General features: G+C 37.1%; 2 protein-coding genes across 3 annotated transcripts; both read left to right on the plus strand.

Moving 5' to 3' along the window:
* The first annotated feature begins 491 nt into the window (after positions 1–491).
* On the plus strand, positions 492–9,700 carry LOC113066933 (creatine kinase U-type, mitochondrial-like). 2 transcript variants are annotated; one of them, XM_026239074.1, is made up of 10 exons: positions 492–726; positions 2,369–2,565; positions 3,311–3,509; positions 3,593–3,688; positions 4,818–5,039; positions 5,132–5,217; positions 5,843–5,966; positions 6,279–6,413; positions 6,521–6,646; positions 8,990–9,700. In XM_026239074.1, exons 2-10 carry the CDS (start codon positions 2,414–2,416, stop codon positions 9,101–9,103), a joined length of 1,254 nt encoding a protein of 417 aa, XP_026094859.1. In that variant the 5' UTR covers positions 492–726; positions 2,369–2,413; the 3' UTR covers positions 9,104–9,700. The 2 variants fall into 2 exon arrangements, with proteins under 2 accessions (XP_026094859.1, XP_026094858.1); XM_026239073.1 differs by lacking the exon at positions 492–726 and having other exon boundaries at positions 2,046–2,565.
* Positions 9,701–12,134: 2,434 nt separating this feature from the next.
* LOC113066935 (protein disulfide-isomerase A3-like) lies at positions 12,135–17,213 on the plus strand. The gene is made up of 13 exons (XM_026239076.1): positions 12,135–12,501; positions 13,399–13,477; positions 14,161–14,278; positions 14,361–14,468; positions 14,568–14,697; positions 14,777–14,893; positions 15,018–15,143; positions 15,812–15,994; positions 16,074–16,182; positions 16,260–16,388; positions 16,475–16,554; positions 16,666–16,723; positions 16,809–17,213. Exons 1-13 carry the CDS (start codon positions 12,365–12,367, stop codon positions 16,917–16,919), a joined length of 1,485 nt encoding a protein of 494 aa, XP_026094861.1. The 5' UTR covers positions 12,135–12,364; the 3' UTR covers positions 16,920–17,213.
* Positions 17,214–17,451: the final 238 nt, after the last annotated feature.

Raw genomic sequence — 17,451 nt, forward strand, 5'->3', positions numbered from 1 at the left:
TTTATAGAATAAATAAATAAATAATAATTATATATATATATATATATATATATATATATATATATATATATATATACACACATATGCATAGGCATATTTTTTGTGCTGAAAAGAAAATTCCAGAAGAAATAAGTTTAGGCATAAAGTTCTTGCTTTAACTGTATTTGTTAGTAGTTTCCTTTTTTGCTTTCCATTAAGACTTCAGTGGCTTTGCAGTTCAACAATTAGACATTTATCAGTTATTACACAATACAGATGATAAAGACAATAATAGCCTTAAGATGAATGTTGTTTTGTTACTCGTTTGCATAGTGGGGATTTTCTTTGCTATTGTTTAGTTGATTTTTAATGACATCAAGGTAATAGTAAGGAGACGTGTCAGTTATCCTGTCATCACAGTGACCTTTAAACTGATCGTGGTTTCATTATCTCATACCCAGCTCTGATGACACCGGATGCAAATAAGGAATCCAGTCATGATTTTGTTCCCAGGAAACATTAGGCAGCATTAGCCAGCCAATGAATGAATGGCACAGTGCTGCTCGAGTATTATGGGTACGGCAGGTCAAACAAAAGGAAGTTTTAACCATGCCATGGCACTGTAATAAATAAGGACACACCTATTTCTGCTCTGCTGCGTTGAAGAAAGTAAAAGCTTTGCCCTTGTACCTGGTTCCTACTGTACTTCAGAACATAAGACCAACTTCTGCGTTATAAAAGTATCTGGTATGTGAATTTCATTTTAAATATGCATGACTGTTCATAAAGCAATGTAATGTATCATACATTTTCGAGCATTGCTACTTTTGACATTTCATGAATTACAAGCTTCAAACATTCCACGTTTGCACTTCATTTCAATAGAAATATCTCTGGATTATACGAAGTCTGCAATTCACGCTGTACCATTTCTGCCTTGCATCATTTAAACACTGATTTATTCTTACAATATTGACCAGCTTGCTGCACACTACAAGGGATTATTATAAAAACTTTAGTTCATTTTGCCTACAGTAATTCTCTTGTTTATTTCACATGATTTCTGCAAAGTATTTTAGTGGAACGTTTAAAACCAGGATTTTAATCCCAACTAAAACCAGTAAATGCTATGAATTTGTCTAAATGGTTTGGCATGATTCAGGCTTAGGATGAAGGTTAACCCAGCTGTTTCATATGAGCACATATGAAGCAAAAAGTAAGTGTTTTATATTTTTATTTAAGTTTTTTAAGAGCAGAGAATAACAATATGGGGCTTCTCAGACTGGTCACAAAGAGTTCTCAGACTGGTTATAAATCTGACTGCTGACTAGTGATCATGACTCATGACTGAATCTTAATATATGAATAACAGACCCTTTAAATATTACAGCAAACATTGTCTATGTATCTGTATTCCATATTTTAAGTGTTTCATTTTATGGAGTCTTGAGACAGACATCAAATAGCCTAGTATCTGGTCATGTGATTTACAGCACACGTGTTCAAATTTGCACATGCTGTTAAAACAATCTGCACTTTTACTTATATTTAAAATAGTTACAACTTGATTCAGGCCCATCAATTTGAAAAGCAATTTGAATCACAAATGTGAAATGCTGTGTAAAATGTGTTAAATTCACTAGCCATTGTATGAAAAACTTCTAGAGGGTGACATGGGACCGACGACATATTTAAGCAAAAATACTTGCTTATGCATTTGTTTGCAATTCTAAACGAACACAGTCACGCGACTAAAATTAATTATATAACATAACAGAACCAAGAACAACCCGTTTGTGATGTATTTTAACGTTTTTAAACTTCTTAGGATAACTAAAAGACCAGACTAAGTTGAACTAATTAGGCTCCAAATTAAAGTAAAAAGAAATAAATCTCAACATATATATATTTTGTATTTTGTATTTATATTTGTATTTATGCAACGTTGGCAGGCACTCATCAGCCAATTCCCAGCGCGCATGCGCGTGCTGCAGACGGGCGTGTGTTGTTTCACAGGTAAAGCAAACCAATGGGCTTTAAAGTCACGTACAAGGTTCAAAAGAGCTGTCAGTTACATCATGGTTAACAGCACATTTATTGTTCTCTTTTGGTACCTTAAAACGAGATTAAAAAGACATTAATAAAATATAACCACACCTATGAAATAGCCTGTGTAAGGACGTTCAAGGTTGTTGACTGGTTTACTGTAAGGGTTGGGGAAGCTGCACTGGTCTCTGTGAGAGTCTGAATCATCTCGTGCTGCTGCTGCTGCCTCGGAGGGGAGGGTGATTGGACGGCTGTTGTGTTGGGAGAAGAGCAGATATCCGCAGCATTCCCCTGCATCTTCCAGTAATCCCATTTCTATCCTTCTGTCTGTCCATCCTTCAAGACCGCGTTCACCTGGAGAGACCTTGTCTGCTTCTGTAGGGTTAAAATGGCCAGCAGCTTCGCACGGGTTTTGTCCAGTAAAAGGAAGGTGGGAATCTTGTCGCTGGTCGGCGCGGGATCTCTGACCGTGGGATTCTTCCTGAACAGAGAGCAGCATGTCAATGCAGGAGCGCACGTCCGGAGAATCTACCCTCCGAGGTAACTACAACCATACCCGTGTTTTATAACGACAATATAATGCATAAAATAATGATATATTGTGATAGGATGCCATATATTGTATTGAGTACAAATGCCCAAGTGGTAGTCAAATATGTTCATTCATATCAGACAGGAATGATCCAGTTTCATGGTCGCGTATTATATTATATTATATTATATTATATTATATTATATTATATTATATTATATTATATTATATTATATTATATATTAAAAATTGTGTATTCTACATTGTAAATCTAAATGTTTCTTTAGATCTAATTAATACAGTAGGCAGGCTACTAGCCTTCGAATTAACCATTTCATTTTCCCATGTAATGTTAGCCAACAAAACGATGAATGCAAATTAATTAATTAATTAGTTTTTTTTACACATTAATTAATATCCTCACAATATTTGGTTAAAAATGCACATGCGGTGCGGTTCAACATTGGTTGTGCCAAAAAAAAAAAAAGCTTTTGACGCGTACGGAACGCGTCGATGACATTTTAGAACGCCGTTTTTGATAGCTACTACGCGTTCTGAACGCGGTTATGACGCTTAGCGCTGTCTTGATATCGAGCACGCGCACACCAGGATTTGACGCGTTCAGAACGCGGGTTTGACACTCTAAAGCGCCGTTTTGATAGACAGGCCCAACAATACTGTCTTGTAGGCAGCTTGTTTGATTTTGAGATACAGGCATTTTCCTTTTTTCAGCTTAGTTCTTTTTCCCAACAGTGCTGAATATCCAGATTTGCGGAAGCACAATAACTGTATGGCCAGTCACTTGACCCCTGCTGTATATGCCAAGCTGAGTGATAAAACCACTCCGAATGGTTACACTTTGGACGAGGCTATCCAAACTGGCGTGGACAACCCAGGCCACCCCTTTATTAAGACAGTAGGAATGGTTGCAGGGGATGAGGAGTCATATCAGGTGAGAGGATGTCATACATTTTTGGCATAATAAGAGGCTTGCATTTTTGGAGCACCTAAGTACATCAAACATGTTTTGTGCAGGTCTTTGCTGACATTTTTAACCCAGTCATCAAAGAAAGGCACAATGGTTATGACCCCTGCACCATGAAACACCCCACTGACCTGGATGCCAGTAAGGTAGGAGTAAATGTTTTAGTTACACCTACAACATTGACAGTAGGGTGTTTCTTGAACTGTGTTCACTTTCATTTTCCAAAAGTCTTGGAATGCGTTCATAATTCATGTTTTATGTGTTTTCAAATAGATTTAATAGATATTTTTATAGAGATTTTATCTATTTTTTTTAGCTATGCCACATACCCAGATATTTTAATCTTGTAATAAACAAATGTTAAATATTAAATACTACATGTTTCATATTTATATACATAAATAAGAAATCTGTATAAATATATGAAATATAAACATACTTTATTTTAACATGTCCTTGTTACACATTAAGAATATTTAATTTAGTAATAACAGTATATAATATGTAACTACAAGCAACTAAGTTTTAATGTTTTTGTGTAATTACACTGTAATTACACTGTAACAAGGACACACACACACACACACACACACACACATATATATATATATATATATATATATATATATATTCACAATATATATAAATAACAAATAAAAATTTACTATTTAATTGTGTGTATTTAGGAATCATAAAATGCTAGGTATGAAATAAGCCTTGGCAGGTTACCAATTTTATTCTAAAATAATATTTTTAGATTATTTTCTCCTTTTTTCAGTTTCATAACCGGGTCTTCTGGTGAAAAGGACCTAAAATCAAGAAAATATATTTATTTTTGTTCATTTTAATTTAATGGCTCAATTTTACATTTTGATTTTAAATGTTTAAATTTTTTTATTTAAATTACATTTATGCATTTACAGCACATTCAGGCTATTTTTTACCTAACATGTGTTCCCTGGGAATCGAACCCACAACCTTGCACTGCTAACGCAATGCTCTACCGCTTGAGCCACAGGAACACATTTTTTTTTTGTAATTTTTTTAATGTAATACTCAGATTCATTTAAATCTGAGAAAAATCATTAAAAAACATTTGTAATTAATTTAGTAACTTTAAAATGCCATTTCCACTACAAAATGAATAAACAAACTGCACCTAGTTATAATATCACAATAGTTTGCCATTCTTTTAAATAGTAAAGCAGGTCATAAACACAAGCCTCAAAGTTTCAAGTTACTTCCATTATTTTCATCCTACTTTCGTCCCATCAGATACGGGGAGGCCAATTCGATGAGAAGTACGTTCTTTCGTCTCGAGTCAGGACAGGTAGGAGTATCCGAGGCCTGAGTCTGCCCCCGGCCTGCACCCGCGCTGAGCGCAGAGAGGTGGAGAGGGTCGTGATCGATGCCTTGGCAGGCCTGAAAGGGGACCTGGCAGGAAAATACTTCAGTCTCACTCAAATGACCGAACAAGAGCAGCAGCAGCTCATTGATGTGGGTATATCCACAAATATGATGACATGTAATTCATTGCTGTCGACTCAACCCAAAAAGTATCCATGCTTACCTTTTGTTTTGCTATATAGGATCACTTCCTGTTTGATAAGCCTGTGTCACCCTTGCTGACATGTGCAGGCATGGCTCGCGACTGGCCTGACGCAAGAGGCATCTGGTGAGTTTAACCTCAGCGAGAAGGAGTTGAGTGGTTTGATGGCGAACAAAGTCCTCTGAAAGTCTACGTTTCATCCAGAAATAGTCTGAAGCAACCTCTACCGCCATGCACTGTGGTTTGATATTGTTCACAGCATGTACCCATGGCTCACTTACATCTCCTGCATAATTCATCCTCTTTTCTTTCCCTCTTCTTCCTTCTGCCTGCAAGGGAAAGTGTGCCAGAGTGTTGCCAGACTCCATTTGGAAATGACCTCCGATTTAATACCCTGATGGTTTTTGCACTTCTGAAAACATTAGAGACTATAAGTGAGACTAAAATGTAATAAGGTCAATGGCAACTAGGTTTGGGAATCAAGAACAGGCTCTTATTTTAAAAATAACAGAACCATTTTGCAGATGTGGAGTCTGATTCTCAAACAAATTATTGAAATATACAGCGCAACCAATGTAGTCCAATTCCAGATCAATTGCCTCTGAGACAATGCTTTAAAACTGAATCAGATTTTCACATTTCATTGTCATCCACTATTTTGTTAATGCACATGGTGGAGATCTCTTCAGAAGCCTTATACAATGCAGGCCAAAGACACTGAACAGATTAAACAGATGCCTTTCAATTCCAGGCACAACAATGAGAAAACCTTCCTGGTGTGGGTCAACGAGGAAGACCACACTCGTGTGATCTCCATGGAGAAGGGGGGCAACATGAAGAGGGTCTTTGAGCGTTTCTGCAAGGGTCTCCTAGAGGTGAGGTCATGCACGTCTAAGTATGTGGCTCTCAGTCGCTGTAAAAACCACACAAGCTTCCGTTATTTATCCAGCAGAGATGCTGCAGTGGTTTATTGCAGCTCAGAGCAATCCCCTTTTGTGGACATACAGTTGTAAACACATTGTCCTGGTAGATGGGCATCTGTGTGTGATTATGTGTGTAGGTCTGTCTTAGTCTGTTGCTCATTCTAAAAGGAAATTGCATGTTTAATATTTCATCTGTTTTATAGTTTTTAGTTCAAACAGATCACTCTTGAATCTTTCTCAAAAGACTCTCTCTTTGTCCCTCAGGTTGAGAGACTAATTCAGGAGAAGGGTTGGGAATTCATGTGGAACGAGCGTCTGGGTTACATTCTCACTTGTCCGTCAAACCTGGGCACGGGGCTAAGAGCTGGTGTCCATGTTACTCTTCCTCGCCTCAGCAAGGTCCTTGCTCTAGAAATACAGTATAAACTTTCTCACCTCTTCAACCGATAGTCAGTTAAGGACCACATTAATATGTTATGTCTATTGTGGATTGTCTTTTCTTGCAGGACCCTCGTTTCCCTAAGATTCTGGATAACCTGCGACTGCAGAAAAGGGGGACTGGAGGAGTAGACACAGCAGCTGTTGGAAACACTTTTGATATTTCCAATCTGGACAGGCTGGGCCAATCAGAGGTCAGTGATGTCAAAATCAATCGATCAATTTAAGTGTTAAGAAATTAAGATAATATGTAAATTCTTCACTAATTTGTGTAAATACAGTAAATTAAAAATGAAACCCAATGTTTTGTGCTCCCTTTCCCGTTGATGCTGAAGTACCCTTTTGTCAAGGCTTTTTATATATTCCATTTTCAATTTAAATAATAATTAGTAATAATATTATAAATTAAATAAAATTATAAAAGGGTCCAGATGATGACGATTTGATCTGGGATGATCCCTGGCATTCGTTCTGAGTGGAGCAGTGTGCTTTTATACTTTTATTATTAAATAATGATTATTTTACAAGAGTGAAGTGAAGAGAGTATGCACAGCTGTTGTTTTTATTGCTGCGTGTAGCCTGTGGAAGTCACATTAGCTGCAGTAAGGGTCATAGCCTTCATTTCAGATTTTTTTATTAATTAATTCATTTATTTTTGTCTAATTGACAGGTTTCATTCTTTTTATCTCTTAATTTGAATTGGCTAAGAAATCAAATACACTACTGGACGGTAACCAAAAATTTGTATTCTACAATATTTGTGTGCTATATTTTCCTAACGCCAATTTCATGCTTGGTTTATAAAGGCTAATACGAACAACTTTATCCCATTTTTATCACAGAATAAGGCAGGAAATATATTTCATAGCTTCTCTAGTAAATGATATGTCAGTTAGCACTGAATTATATAGTTTATTTATTTGTTACCTGGAGATGACTTGAAAAACATGCATAAACCATATATTTTCTCAGTTGTGTGTTTATTGTCTCAACGTTTCATCAGTCAAAATGTTTCTACTTTTTATTCAGCTCAGCTACAGCAGATATTGGCATACCTACAGTGATAGCCAGATGCCTTTGTCCATATTATGGATTTCCTGCACATATTAAGATATTACTTCCATAAGTCCATTTTAGACTATCTGCATAAGAGCATTCTCCGGCTCTGAGTATGAATGAAACAGACACTGCATGAGAGCTTTTAGCACTCCATGATGTTCAGGATGCTTCATTTTGCATATTAATAAAACGTCAGGTCATGCATAGACTATCTTGTCTCTTTGAATTTAAATCTAGATTTATTTACACAGGCCCGTGAAACCTCTACATGAACACACCTGCCAGAATAACCCTTTAACTGCCCCACCAAGAAAAAAGCATTTGAAAAAATTTTGTTTGCATTTCTTATCTCCTTATGTCATTAGTTACCACACTCAATGTATTTTTTTTCAACACGTCCCATAATTTTTTAAATATCGGCCTCTACCAAATGGTTGATATGTCACTTTATGGCAAAAGTACCGGAATTCATACACATACTATGGAAATCAGAAAATATGAACTATAATTAATGATCAGAAAGTTATATTTCTCAGCAAATAGTACATTCTGACAGCAGAAAGGATTATCTGAAAACATTAGCTTAGGTTTTCTACGTTTACCATAAAGTGACAAATCAACCATTTGGTTGAGCAGGCAGTTAAAGGGATAAAGTGCGGGGACAAGTTTATTACATTTTATTAAAATTAAATATTAAAAATGGATTTAACTTGTTCTATAGACAAAGGTGCCTGTTCTCTTTCGTTTTGCTGTTTAGTTGAGAAAAGTTCAATGCGCATCAATGGGTCTTGTCTTTTTTATGTTATCTTGCTAAAAACTATTTATAGGCTACTTTGAACTTTATTTTGTACTTATTTTAACTTTTTTAAATGTTTATTATCATTATCATTAATACAATGAATACAATTTAGAACAGAACTATAATTGAGTTCCATTTTAAATGTGACAGAAATATTTTTTTTTCTACAACAGCAGCAGTAGTGTTTACAACAGCAAAACCACCACACCCTGTAAACTCAATAATAATAACAACAACATTAATATCAATAATACAATTCAGTTTCTAATTCCAGAGCTATTGATAGGTGTAAATAAATAATTATTTAACTTTTAAATTTAATATGGTCTTTTCTGTTCTGTGTTTCTTTTTCAAAACTGTGTCACAGCATTTGCCTCTGTATCAGTAGAGAAGCCTCCATATTGTAATGCATCACGGTATATTGTAGTATTGATATTTTGAGCTCAGCCCTATTTAAAGCCGTGTTCCATCCCTTTTATAATAATATTAAAGTTACAGTCCAGCTGCTGAATAACAGTTTCAAATATGATGATGCCAAAGATGATTTGAATCGTTTTTGGTACTTGGCGAGTGTTCATTTTAGGCTCTGAGTACTGATATATTGTGGCAAGTCTCTTTAAAGCCTGATTTTTTTTAATTATCTCACCATGACTTCTTGTCTTTATCATCATGTGCTCAGGTCCAGCTGGTTCAGACTGTGATAGACGGAGTGAACTATCTCATCGAATGCGAGAGGAAACTGGAGAGAGGCCAAGACATCAAAATCCCCGCCCCCATGAGCCAGTTTAAATAGACTCGCTTAGCTCCGCCCTTCTCCTGACTCCTCCCTCTAATGTGTTCTTCCTCCTTCAATATTCCACTGATACTGATCCATAAGCATGCCTCTGTGTTTCGCCAGACATACCACACTCCAGTATAAAACAGGAGTGAATGTATAGTACATCATGATTGTGTTCATGTGGCGCTATTGATTTGTCACATTGTAACTTACTTGATTGATTTGCAATAATATTATTATAGCCATTGTCAATATTTGCCTCAGGTGTCAGAATTAAACAGATGTTTTTGTTTAATATGTTGACGATATAAATTGCTGAATGGTCTTGGAGAGTGTCTTATTGTACATTTTACTGTTGTTATAATTGAAAAAAAGCGAAAAGCAATACTACCACTGGAACTATTCATTTAAAGGTGCTCAGTCATGTTTTATGGTTGGTACTGACACCTAGTGGAATGGATGAAGCATAGTAGACATGGTTTATTTGCAGTCAGTCATCTATGATCAGTTTATTTCATAAGTGCAAGTACAGCTAGTCATGTGATTTTAAAATGCCTGCCATAAGCAACCCAATCCATGTAAAATAAAGCAGATGCTGATATCTTTAAGCTTTAAAAGTCTTGCCACCCTGAACTATAAAGCATCTACCATGTGGCGAAAATTATATATCTATATATTATAGCAGTATCACTGTTCTCAGTGGATTCAGCTTGAGATCTGTGCCAGGGTGACTTGAGAGTTCAAATTAGAAAAGTTACCTTTCTAATTGGGTAGTATCTGAGATGAAGTCACAAGGCTTGTACATTGCATTATGTTGGAAAACTTATTTAAAGGGGTCATATGATGCTGTTAAAAAGAACATTATTTGGTGTAATGAAATGTGTTTATGTCGTTTAAGGTTAAAAAAACACATTATTTTCCACATAATGTACATTATTGTTTCTCCTCTGTGCCCTGCCTTTTGGAACGTGTCGATTTTTACAAGCTTTCATACAGAAGGTTTGCTCTGATTGGCCAGCTATACAGTGTGTTGTGATTGGCTGAATACCTTAAGCGTGTGACGGAAATGTGATGCCGCTTAACATACCGTGCTGCCATGTCCCGGCGCCACAAGACAAAAACAGTAAAACCCATTTCAAACGAGGCATTTGTTGCATCCAGTGGGGACATAATTACTGATTATAATGACTCATACTGTCTTTTTACACATTGCGTATCGCGCTGCACGAACATAAAACCATGTCTGCCCTTGTGATCTGAGAAATGACAAACAACAAGTGCTACTTTACCCTGCTCAAAACTCCCATTTGAATCATCAGTGGCAAATTCTTTAAATATGAAAACGTACTTACAGGTTGTGAGTCAGAACCGCCACACTGTCCTTGCAAAGTTGGAATTGCCTCACTTTATAGAAACAGACACCGTATTGAAGGCTACTCTCCGAGGAAACAGTCATTGTCCTTTGTAAAATGTGCTGCACACATCTGAATATTTGGGTTGAACTGTTCTGAAACAGTGTTGTAAATACAACTTAATCACTGATTTCTAGTCTTGTTCTATTTTGGAAGGTCAAAAAAAGTAGTTTCGCTTTCACAACAAAACACACAGCATCTCCACAACATGGCGGTCGCGCCAACATCGAGAATCAAAGTTATGCCTTCTTTCTTTGTGTGAACATTTGGGTGGCGTTATGCAAATCTTCTCACATTGTGACGTAGACATGTGGGAGCGTGTCAGAACGAGGTGTTTTAGGTAGGTATGGTTGACTCTTAACTTTTATAAAGAATATCACTTTGGTTTGACACTTTAGTCTTTGCAACTTTACAGATCTTCTTTATGCACCAAGAGCTTGTAACACTCCAAAAAGAAAGGGAAATTTGAAATACCATCATATGACCCCTTTATATATTAAAATCACAGACAGACAGATTTAAAGAACAATATATTTAATAGATTTAATTAAAAAGTGTTAATCACACATCTTTCATTATCTAACCCTTCCCCACTCCAGTGTTCGTGATGAAGAACAGAATTCATAGAGCAGGTTTGCTGATGCATTCTTATTACTTATCTTAGGAGTCGTGCAGGTTAAGGAAACCCTGGACTGTGTCACAACAGATAAAATGTAATTGGTGGATTTTTCAAAAAGTATTAATCCAAACACAGCAACAACTAAAAACTCCATTAACAACTCTGGAAATATCATTTTCACAGTCTGTTGGAAGTAGTTAGCATTGCTAGCTTTAATGAATCATCATGTTTCTTACACAGTACTAGCTTTAAGTATAATTGCATACTCCACGTAAGATTGTCTGCAACATAAGACGAATATTTTGGAATTTGGAGACAATCTTCAAAAATCTGAGGACACAAAACTGGGTGAGAAGTTTTAACATGTTTTGCTGTATGAGCGCACCTTTGAAGGTCTCTGGTAGAACCACTGGAAGAACAGGCCAACAGAAAACAGTGTTACATTGGGTATCACTTTGTCAAATTGTTCACCACATTGGGACTACGGATGGAAATTAGCATTGTGCTAAATCCGGCGTATTTACGTTCAACTTTGATTGTACGTTCACGAATATGCACTGTCCCATTTAAATAAATAAATTGAAATTGAAAATGTCTAATTTTTACAGGTTCAAAACAAGTTACACATAACCTAACATAATTGCTGAAATATTATGAATGAAATGATTCTCAGATTGGTAATGCACTGCAAGTGGATCTTGTGGAGCATATTTAAACGTAAAGCCTGAGAGCACTAATAAAATGCTTTTTCTTGTCTTTTTTTTATTATTGTTTTTTAATTTAAAAAAAATGAGAATGATGAACATGAGCTTAATTGGAAGCATGGCCATCTGACTGTGGAGTTCGAGGTCATTTCATGGAGTTTATTATGATTAGTGACCTACAGATTGTTCAGTTTAGACATAGTATACAAATGCAACTATTTTTCCTTGTAACATGCAAAGATGACTTCCCCACCCGGAAGTGTGTCTTTCTCGTGTTCTGATTGGCTGTTTGCAACAGCATGACGCTGCTGAAAATCCAATAGTGAGATGCCACACTTTGGTTACTTTGAAGAGCTCCGGGTTTGCACATTCGTGCGTCCGTCTGCGCTTTCTCTTTCATTGAATTCAGAGAGCTAGATCTGGTGGGCCTTTCTTTGGGGCACTCCTTCATCATACAGCAACACATCAAAACGAAGCAATTAACTGAGGGCTGCCAGGATAGTAATCATTCTCTTCACTGTTGCACTGGAAAGAGTCTGAAATGATGCTGGCTGTGCTATTTATCGCTGCTTTCGCGGCGGCCGCGCGCGCCAGTGATGTGCTCGAGTTCACAGATGATGATTTTGACAGCAAAATCGGAGATCACGACCTCATTCTGGTGGAATTCTTCGCACCCTGGTGAGTATAAGACAATTCGGGCTTTAGAACGATGTTTTCTTCATGCAGTTTAGAAAGTTGGTGCATTAGGCTTACTCTAGATAATTAAAATAAACCGTTACACCAAGTTAGTTGGTATCTAAATGAAAAAATATATAGCTATAAAGCTTGTTTTCTAGATACCAACCTTACCCAGTAGTATTAGGGAAATGCGTGCATAATCGGGACTTTGAATAAAACTACAAAGCTGGTTTGCAAAATCGAAAGTAACGTTAACCATATCAGCTGCTTTCCTATTCGTGTTAGGATTATGCAAGGTCTTGAGATGCTAATAATGAATCTGGGAATGGAGTGATAAAGACTTTTAAACGCTCGCTGGAATCCGAAAGAAAGTAAAGCATGTTTGAATCCACATGAGTTCCCATTTTAAGTCAACTGTCCCTTTAAAAAATGCATATAAAGGCCATCATTAGTAGATGTTTGTTCTCTGTGTGAGATTTGACTTTTAGGGCTGTTTGCAGCATTACATTTTAAAAGTGTGTCGAAACAAGTTTAATATTTGTCTTGAGTTGCAGTTTATCAGATAGAAATCGCAGACGAGGGCGGTAACAAGGATGTTTGGAGGCTTTGCGGCCCTCAGGCTGTAACGTTTTGATTGGACAATGAAGTTTCGCTGGCCGTGCGTGATTGGATGAAACACGATTACGTAGTTCAGAGTTACTGACTGACCTCGGACCGAATTTATCAATGAGTTACCGTGCCTCAGATTTTACATATAGTCCAGGAGTATCTATCTATCTATCTATCTATCTATCTATCTATCTATCTCAGCTTCATATTTTCATATTTGTCAATTATGAGTGTATGTGAGCCTAATTTTTCAAACTAATAAACCTCATATATCATGTTCACTTTTAGGTGTGGCCATTGCAAACGTCTTGCCCCTGAGTATGAGGCAGCCGCTACTCGACTAAAAGGCATTGTCCCACTTGCTAAGGTAAAATTTACCTGGAATACTACATAGTCTTATTATAGGCTTTAATATTTTTCAGGTTGTCATATTTTCTTAAGGCTTCCCTTGTGCAGTTGCAGTGTAAAGATATTATAATGTACTCATGAGAACCAGATTTCTTTCTTTGAATTTATTTTTTGTTATAATGTTGGTTGGAGCATAAGAAACAAATGGAGAGAAGAAAAAATATTGTTCATATTTTATTCTATTTCAGAAAAAAATAGACCTTTTCCATTCACCAATCAGTTTTTAGGTTTCAGGCTAATTTTAACCAAACTTTGTACAAAGATGGTTCTCAACTATGTTATGACAGAATGATTTAATACACTACTGTACTTTGTTTTGCATAAAATGTCAATAAATTGGCATTCCCATTCTATACAGTGTATCTAGACACTGCGTCTCATTTAATGTGTTCTTGGGGCAAACTATAATGGAAAAAAAAAAGTTTTATAATGGGAGTAACAACTGTTTAATAACATCATTTTAACAAGAATATCTGGTATTTCATAGGAGTATTGATTTTATAATTTCTTTCCCTATTGACTTGTAGTGTTTCCCCAAAAAGCCTGATTAACATGATGTTTGTGCTGGTGTCCTCTACAGAAGACATTTAGGAAAATGATGCATTGTTTCGTAACAAAAACTCATATTCATAACTGATCTAGGTGGACTGTACCGCCAATTCCAACGTGTGCAGCAAATACGGCGTGAGCGGATACCCGACCCTGAAGATTTTCCGAGACGGAGAGGATTCTGGTGGCTACGACGGTCCCAGGACAGCAGGTATGTTCTTGTATCTCGTGTGATGTCATATGTAGTCTCTTCATCAGATTTTAATGTTGTTGTTTCTTCTCTAATCCAACAGATGGAATTGTTAGCCACCTGAAGAAGCAGGCAGGTCCAGCCTCGGTGGAGCTCAAAAGTGAAGCTGAATTTGAGAAGTACATTGGGGGCCGTGATGCTAGTGTTGTGGGTAAGTGATGGTATTATACTGTAACATAACCTGATTAAACTGGATTATTTTTTTGCATCCGTACACTTGACAATATGTAATTGTTATCCATGTGTCCAGGATTCTTTGCCGATGGAGGAAGTGCTGCTCAGGGAGAGTTCCTGAAGGCTGCCAGCGCTTTAAGAGAGTCCTACCGTTTCGCCCACACTAACGTAGAGGACTTGGTAAAGAAACATGACGCGGATGGAGAGTATGTAGCATTTTGGATTCTGTTTATTTAGAGGAACCCATCCTGTTTCACATTTCTAATTATTTTTTGTGTATTGCAGGGGCATTGTTTTGTTCCGGCCACCTCTTCTCAGCAATAAATTTGAGGACAGCAGTGTGACGTTCACAGAGGACAAATTCACAAGCGCGAAGATCAAGAAGTTCATTCAGGACAACATGTACGTTTCAGCTTATGATCACAATGTAAAAATGAGTAAACTATCAATTTTGTTAGTTTACTATTAGTTTGTATGATTTGGTGGAGAGAGATGTAATATTAATGTTTTTTTTTTTTTTTGCCAGTTTTGGTATCTGTCCCCACATGACTGATGACAACAAAGACCAGCTGAAAGGCAAAGACTTATTGGTGGCCTACTATGATGTGGACTACGAGAAGAACCCCAAGGGTTCCAACTACTGGAGGAACAGGTAGGACTCAGTTTTATTACTTTTTGCATATAGATGTGGAGTTTGTTTCCAGTATCATATTTCAAGTCCCCATGATGATGAAAGACCTGGAAATATCTTTACAAGTAGAAGTAATGTTTTTTAACTAGTACATTTTTTTTTTCCCTAGTTGTAATACTATATATATAACGTAACATTTCCGTCACTTGCTTGAGGTATTCAGCCAATCACAATGCACTAGATAGCTGGCACACCTGCTTTTCAGAACAATGAGCTTTGTAAACATCGACGCGTTTCAGAACCTTAAACCACATAAATATATTACATTACATTAAATGAAATAACTTATTGGCAACGTCATATGACCACTTTAAGAAAAATCATAATTTTGAGGTGAATGTAAGTTTTTCTATTTGTCAATGCTGTAAAACAGGCATCCTCAAATCTGGACCTCGAGATCCACTTTCCTACAGAGTTTAGCTCTAACCCTAATCAAACACACCTGAGCATGCTAATCATTGTCTTCAGGATCATAAGAAAATCACAGGTCGGTGAGTTCGATCAGGCTTGGAGCGAAACTCTGCAGCGCATTGGCCCTCCAGGGCAAGATTTGAGGAACCCTGCTGTAAAAGTGTTTTTGATGTATTTAAATTTTTTTTTAATGTTTTAATGTATTTGTCTCTCTGCAGGGTTATGAAGGTGGCCAAGAGCTTCTTGGATCAGGGGAAGAAGCTGAGCTTCGCTGTGGCCAATAAGAACAGCTTTAGCCATGACGTGTCTGAGTTGGGTCTGGACGGCAGCAGCGGAGAGCTTCCTCTTGTAGGCATCCGCACTGCTAAGGGAGACAAATACGTCATGAAGGAGGAGTTCTCGTAAGGTTTTTTTCCCCCTCTTTTGACAAAGGAGCTTGTTTTAAGCAGCACACACAAATCAATCCTTTTGTGTCTGCAGTCGTGATGGTAAGGCCTTGGAAAAGTTCCTGCAGGATTATTTTGATGGAAACCTGAAGCGTTATCTCAAATCTGAGCCCATTCCCGAGAACAACGATGGCCCAGTGAAGGTGCGTCAAGGGATTTTGTTTCATCACTTATACATAAATACTACACACAACCTGAAACTTCATCTTTATAATTCCAGGTTCTTGTAGCTGAGAACTTTGACTCAATTGTAAATGATGAGAGTAAAGACGTCCTCATTGAGTTTTACGCCCCCTGGTGTGGACACTGCAAGAGCCTGGAGCCTAAATACAAAGAACTTGGAGAGAAGGTGAGGTTTTATTTTTTGAGTTTGTGTCTTCGCTATGAAATATTGATCTGAACAGCCAACTCATAAATATTCTCTTTATATTACAGCTTTCCGACAATCCAAACATTGTCATTGCAAAGATGGACGCCACTGCTAATGATGTCCCCTCTCCATATGAAGTTAGAGGGTATGTAGTGACTAACCGTCATTTTCGACGCTAGTGCCTTTTCTGTGCCACATGAGTTTTTGTTCTCATTTGTAGTTTGATTAGTCGCTAAATGATTTACTTTGCTTTCAGATTCCCCACTATCTATTTCTCCCCGGCTGGTCAGAAGCAAAATCCAAAGAAATACGAGGTTTGTGTTTTGTTTTTTCAAATCTATACTTCACTGTTCATTCTACCAAGAAGCATGAATGTAATCAGTCTTGTTTGACCATCAGGGAGGTCGTGAAGTCAGCGACTTTATTTCCTATCTTAAAAGAGAGGCCACAAACACCGTGGTGGTGCAAGAAGATGAGAAGAAGTCAAAGAAGAAGAAGTCTGAGTTATAAACAATCACAGCCCAACAACTGAGGAGGCAGTTTTTGCAGGAGACATAAATTATATTCCAATCTTTAGTGAAGCGAGTGCTCTGACCCACGTCACAACGTCAGCCCTCTCTTGGGCCTGCTGCTCTGGGAACACTGTGGAAGGTTGTGACTGCCAGACTACATTTTTAGATAAGTGGAAGAGGTACAGATCTGTCAAATTGAGATTGGTTTCCCTACACTGTACCTTGGAGAGAAGCACTTTTGAGAGCAATTCTACATGTTTTTGTTTTCTCATGAAAGAGGGGGATTTGGTGAATTAGGTTTCCCTTTTTTTTTTTTTACCGGTGTTTTTTTTTTTTTTGTACATTTGGAAGGCTTGTGAAATAAAAGGCCCACTAAACCTACAATCGTGCTGGTTTGAACTGTTTTTTGTTGTTGTTATACATTGTATTAAAATGATTGTATATTCTAGCCACATGTAACTACTAGATATGCAGTTACATGCAGGAGAATTGTAGAACTTGTACCACTATGAACAAAAGCCTTTAGCCAT

This window comes from Carassius auratus, chromosome 50 (genome assembly GCF_003368295.1).
Source record: "Carassius auratus strain Wakin chromosome 50, ASM336829v1, whole genome shotgun sequence".
Lineage (NCBI taxonomy): Eukaryota > Metazoa > Chordata > Actinopteri > Cypriniformes > Cyprinidae > Carassius > Carassius auratus.

Excerpts from the sequence above, each read along its gene's own strand:
- LOC113066933 (XM_026239074.1), top strand. The coding sequence starts at position 2,414 with ATGGCCAGCAGCTTCGCACGGGTTTTGTCCAGTAAAAGGAAGGTGGGA. Across the intron at positions 2,566-3,310 it reads CGGAGAATCTACCCTCCGAG|TGCTGAATATCCAGATTTGC; the intron begins GTAACTACAACC and ends TTTTCCCAACAG. Across the intron at positions 5,218-5,842 it reads CCTGACGCAAGAGGCATCTG|GCACAACAATGAGAAAACCT; the intron begins GTGAGTTTAACC and ends TTTCAATTCCAG.
- LOC113066935 (XM_026239076.1), top strand. The coding sequence starts at position 12,365 with ATGATGCTGGCTGTGCTATTTATCGCTGCTTTCGCGGCGGCCGCGCGC. Across the intron at positions 12,502-13,398 it reads GTGGAATTCTTCGCACCCTG|GTGTGGCCATTGCAAACGTC; the intron begins GTGAGTATAAGA and ends GTTCACTTTTAG. Across the intron at positions 14,894-15,017 it reads AAGTTCATTCAGGACAACAT|TTTTGGTATCTGTCCCCACA; the intron begins GTACGTTTCAGC and ends TTTTTTTGCCAG.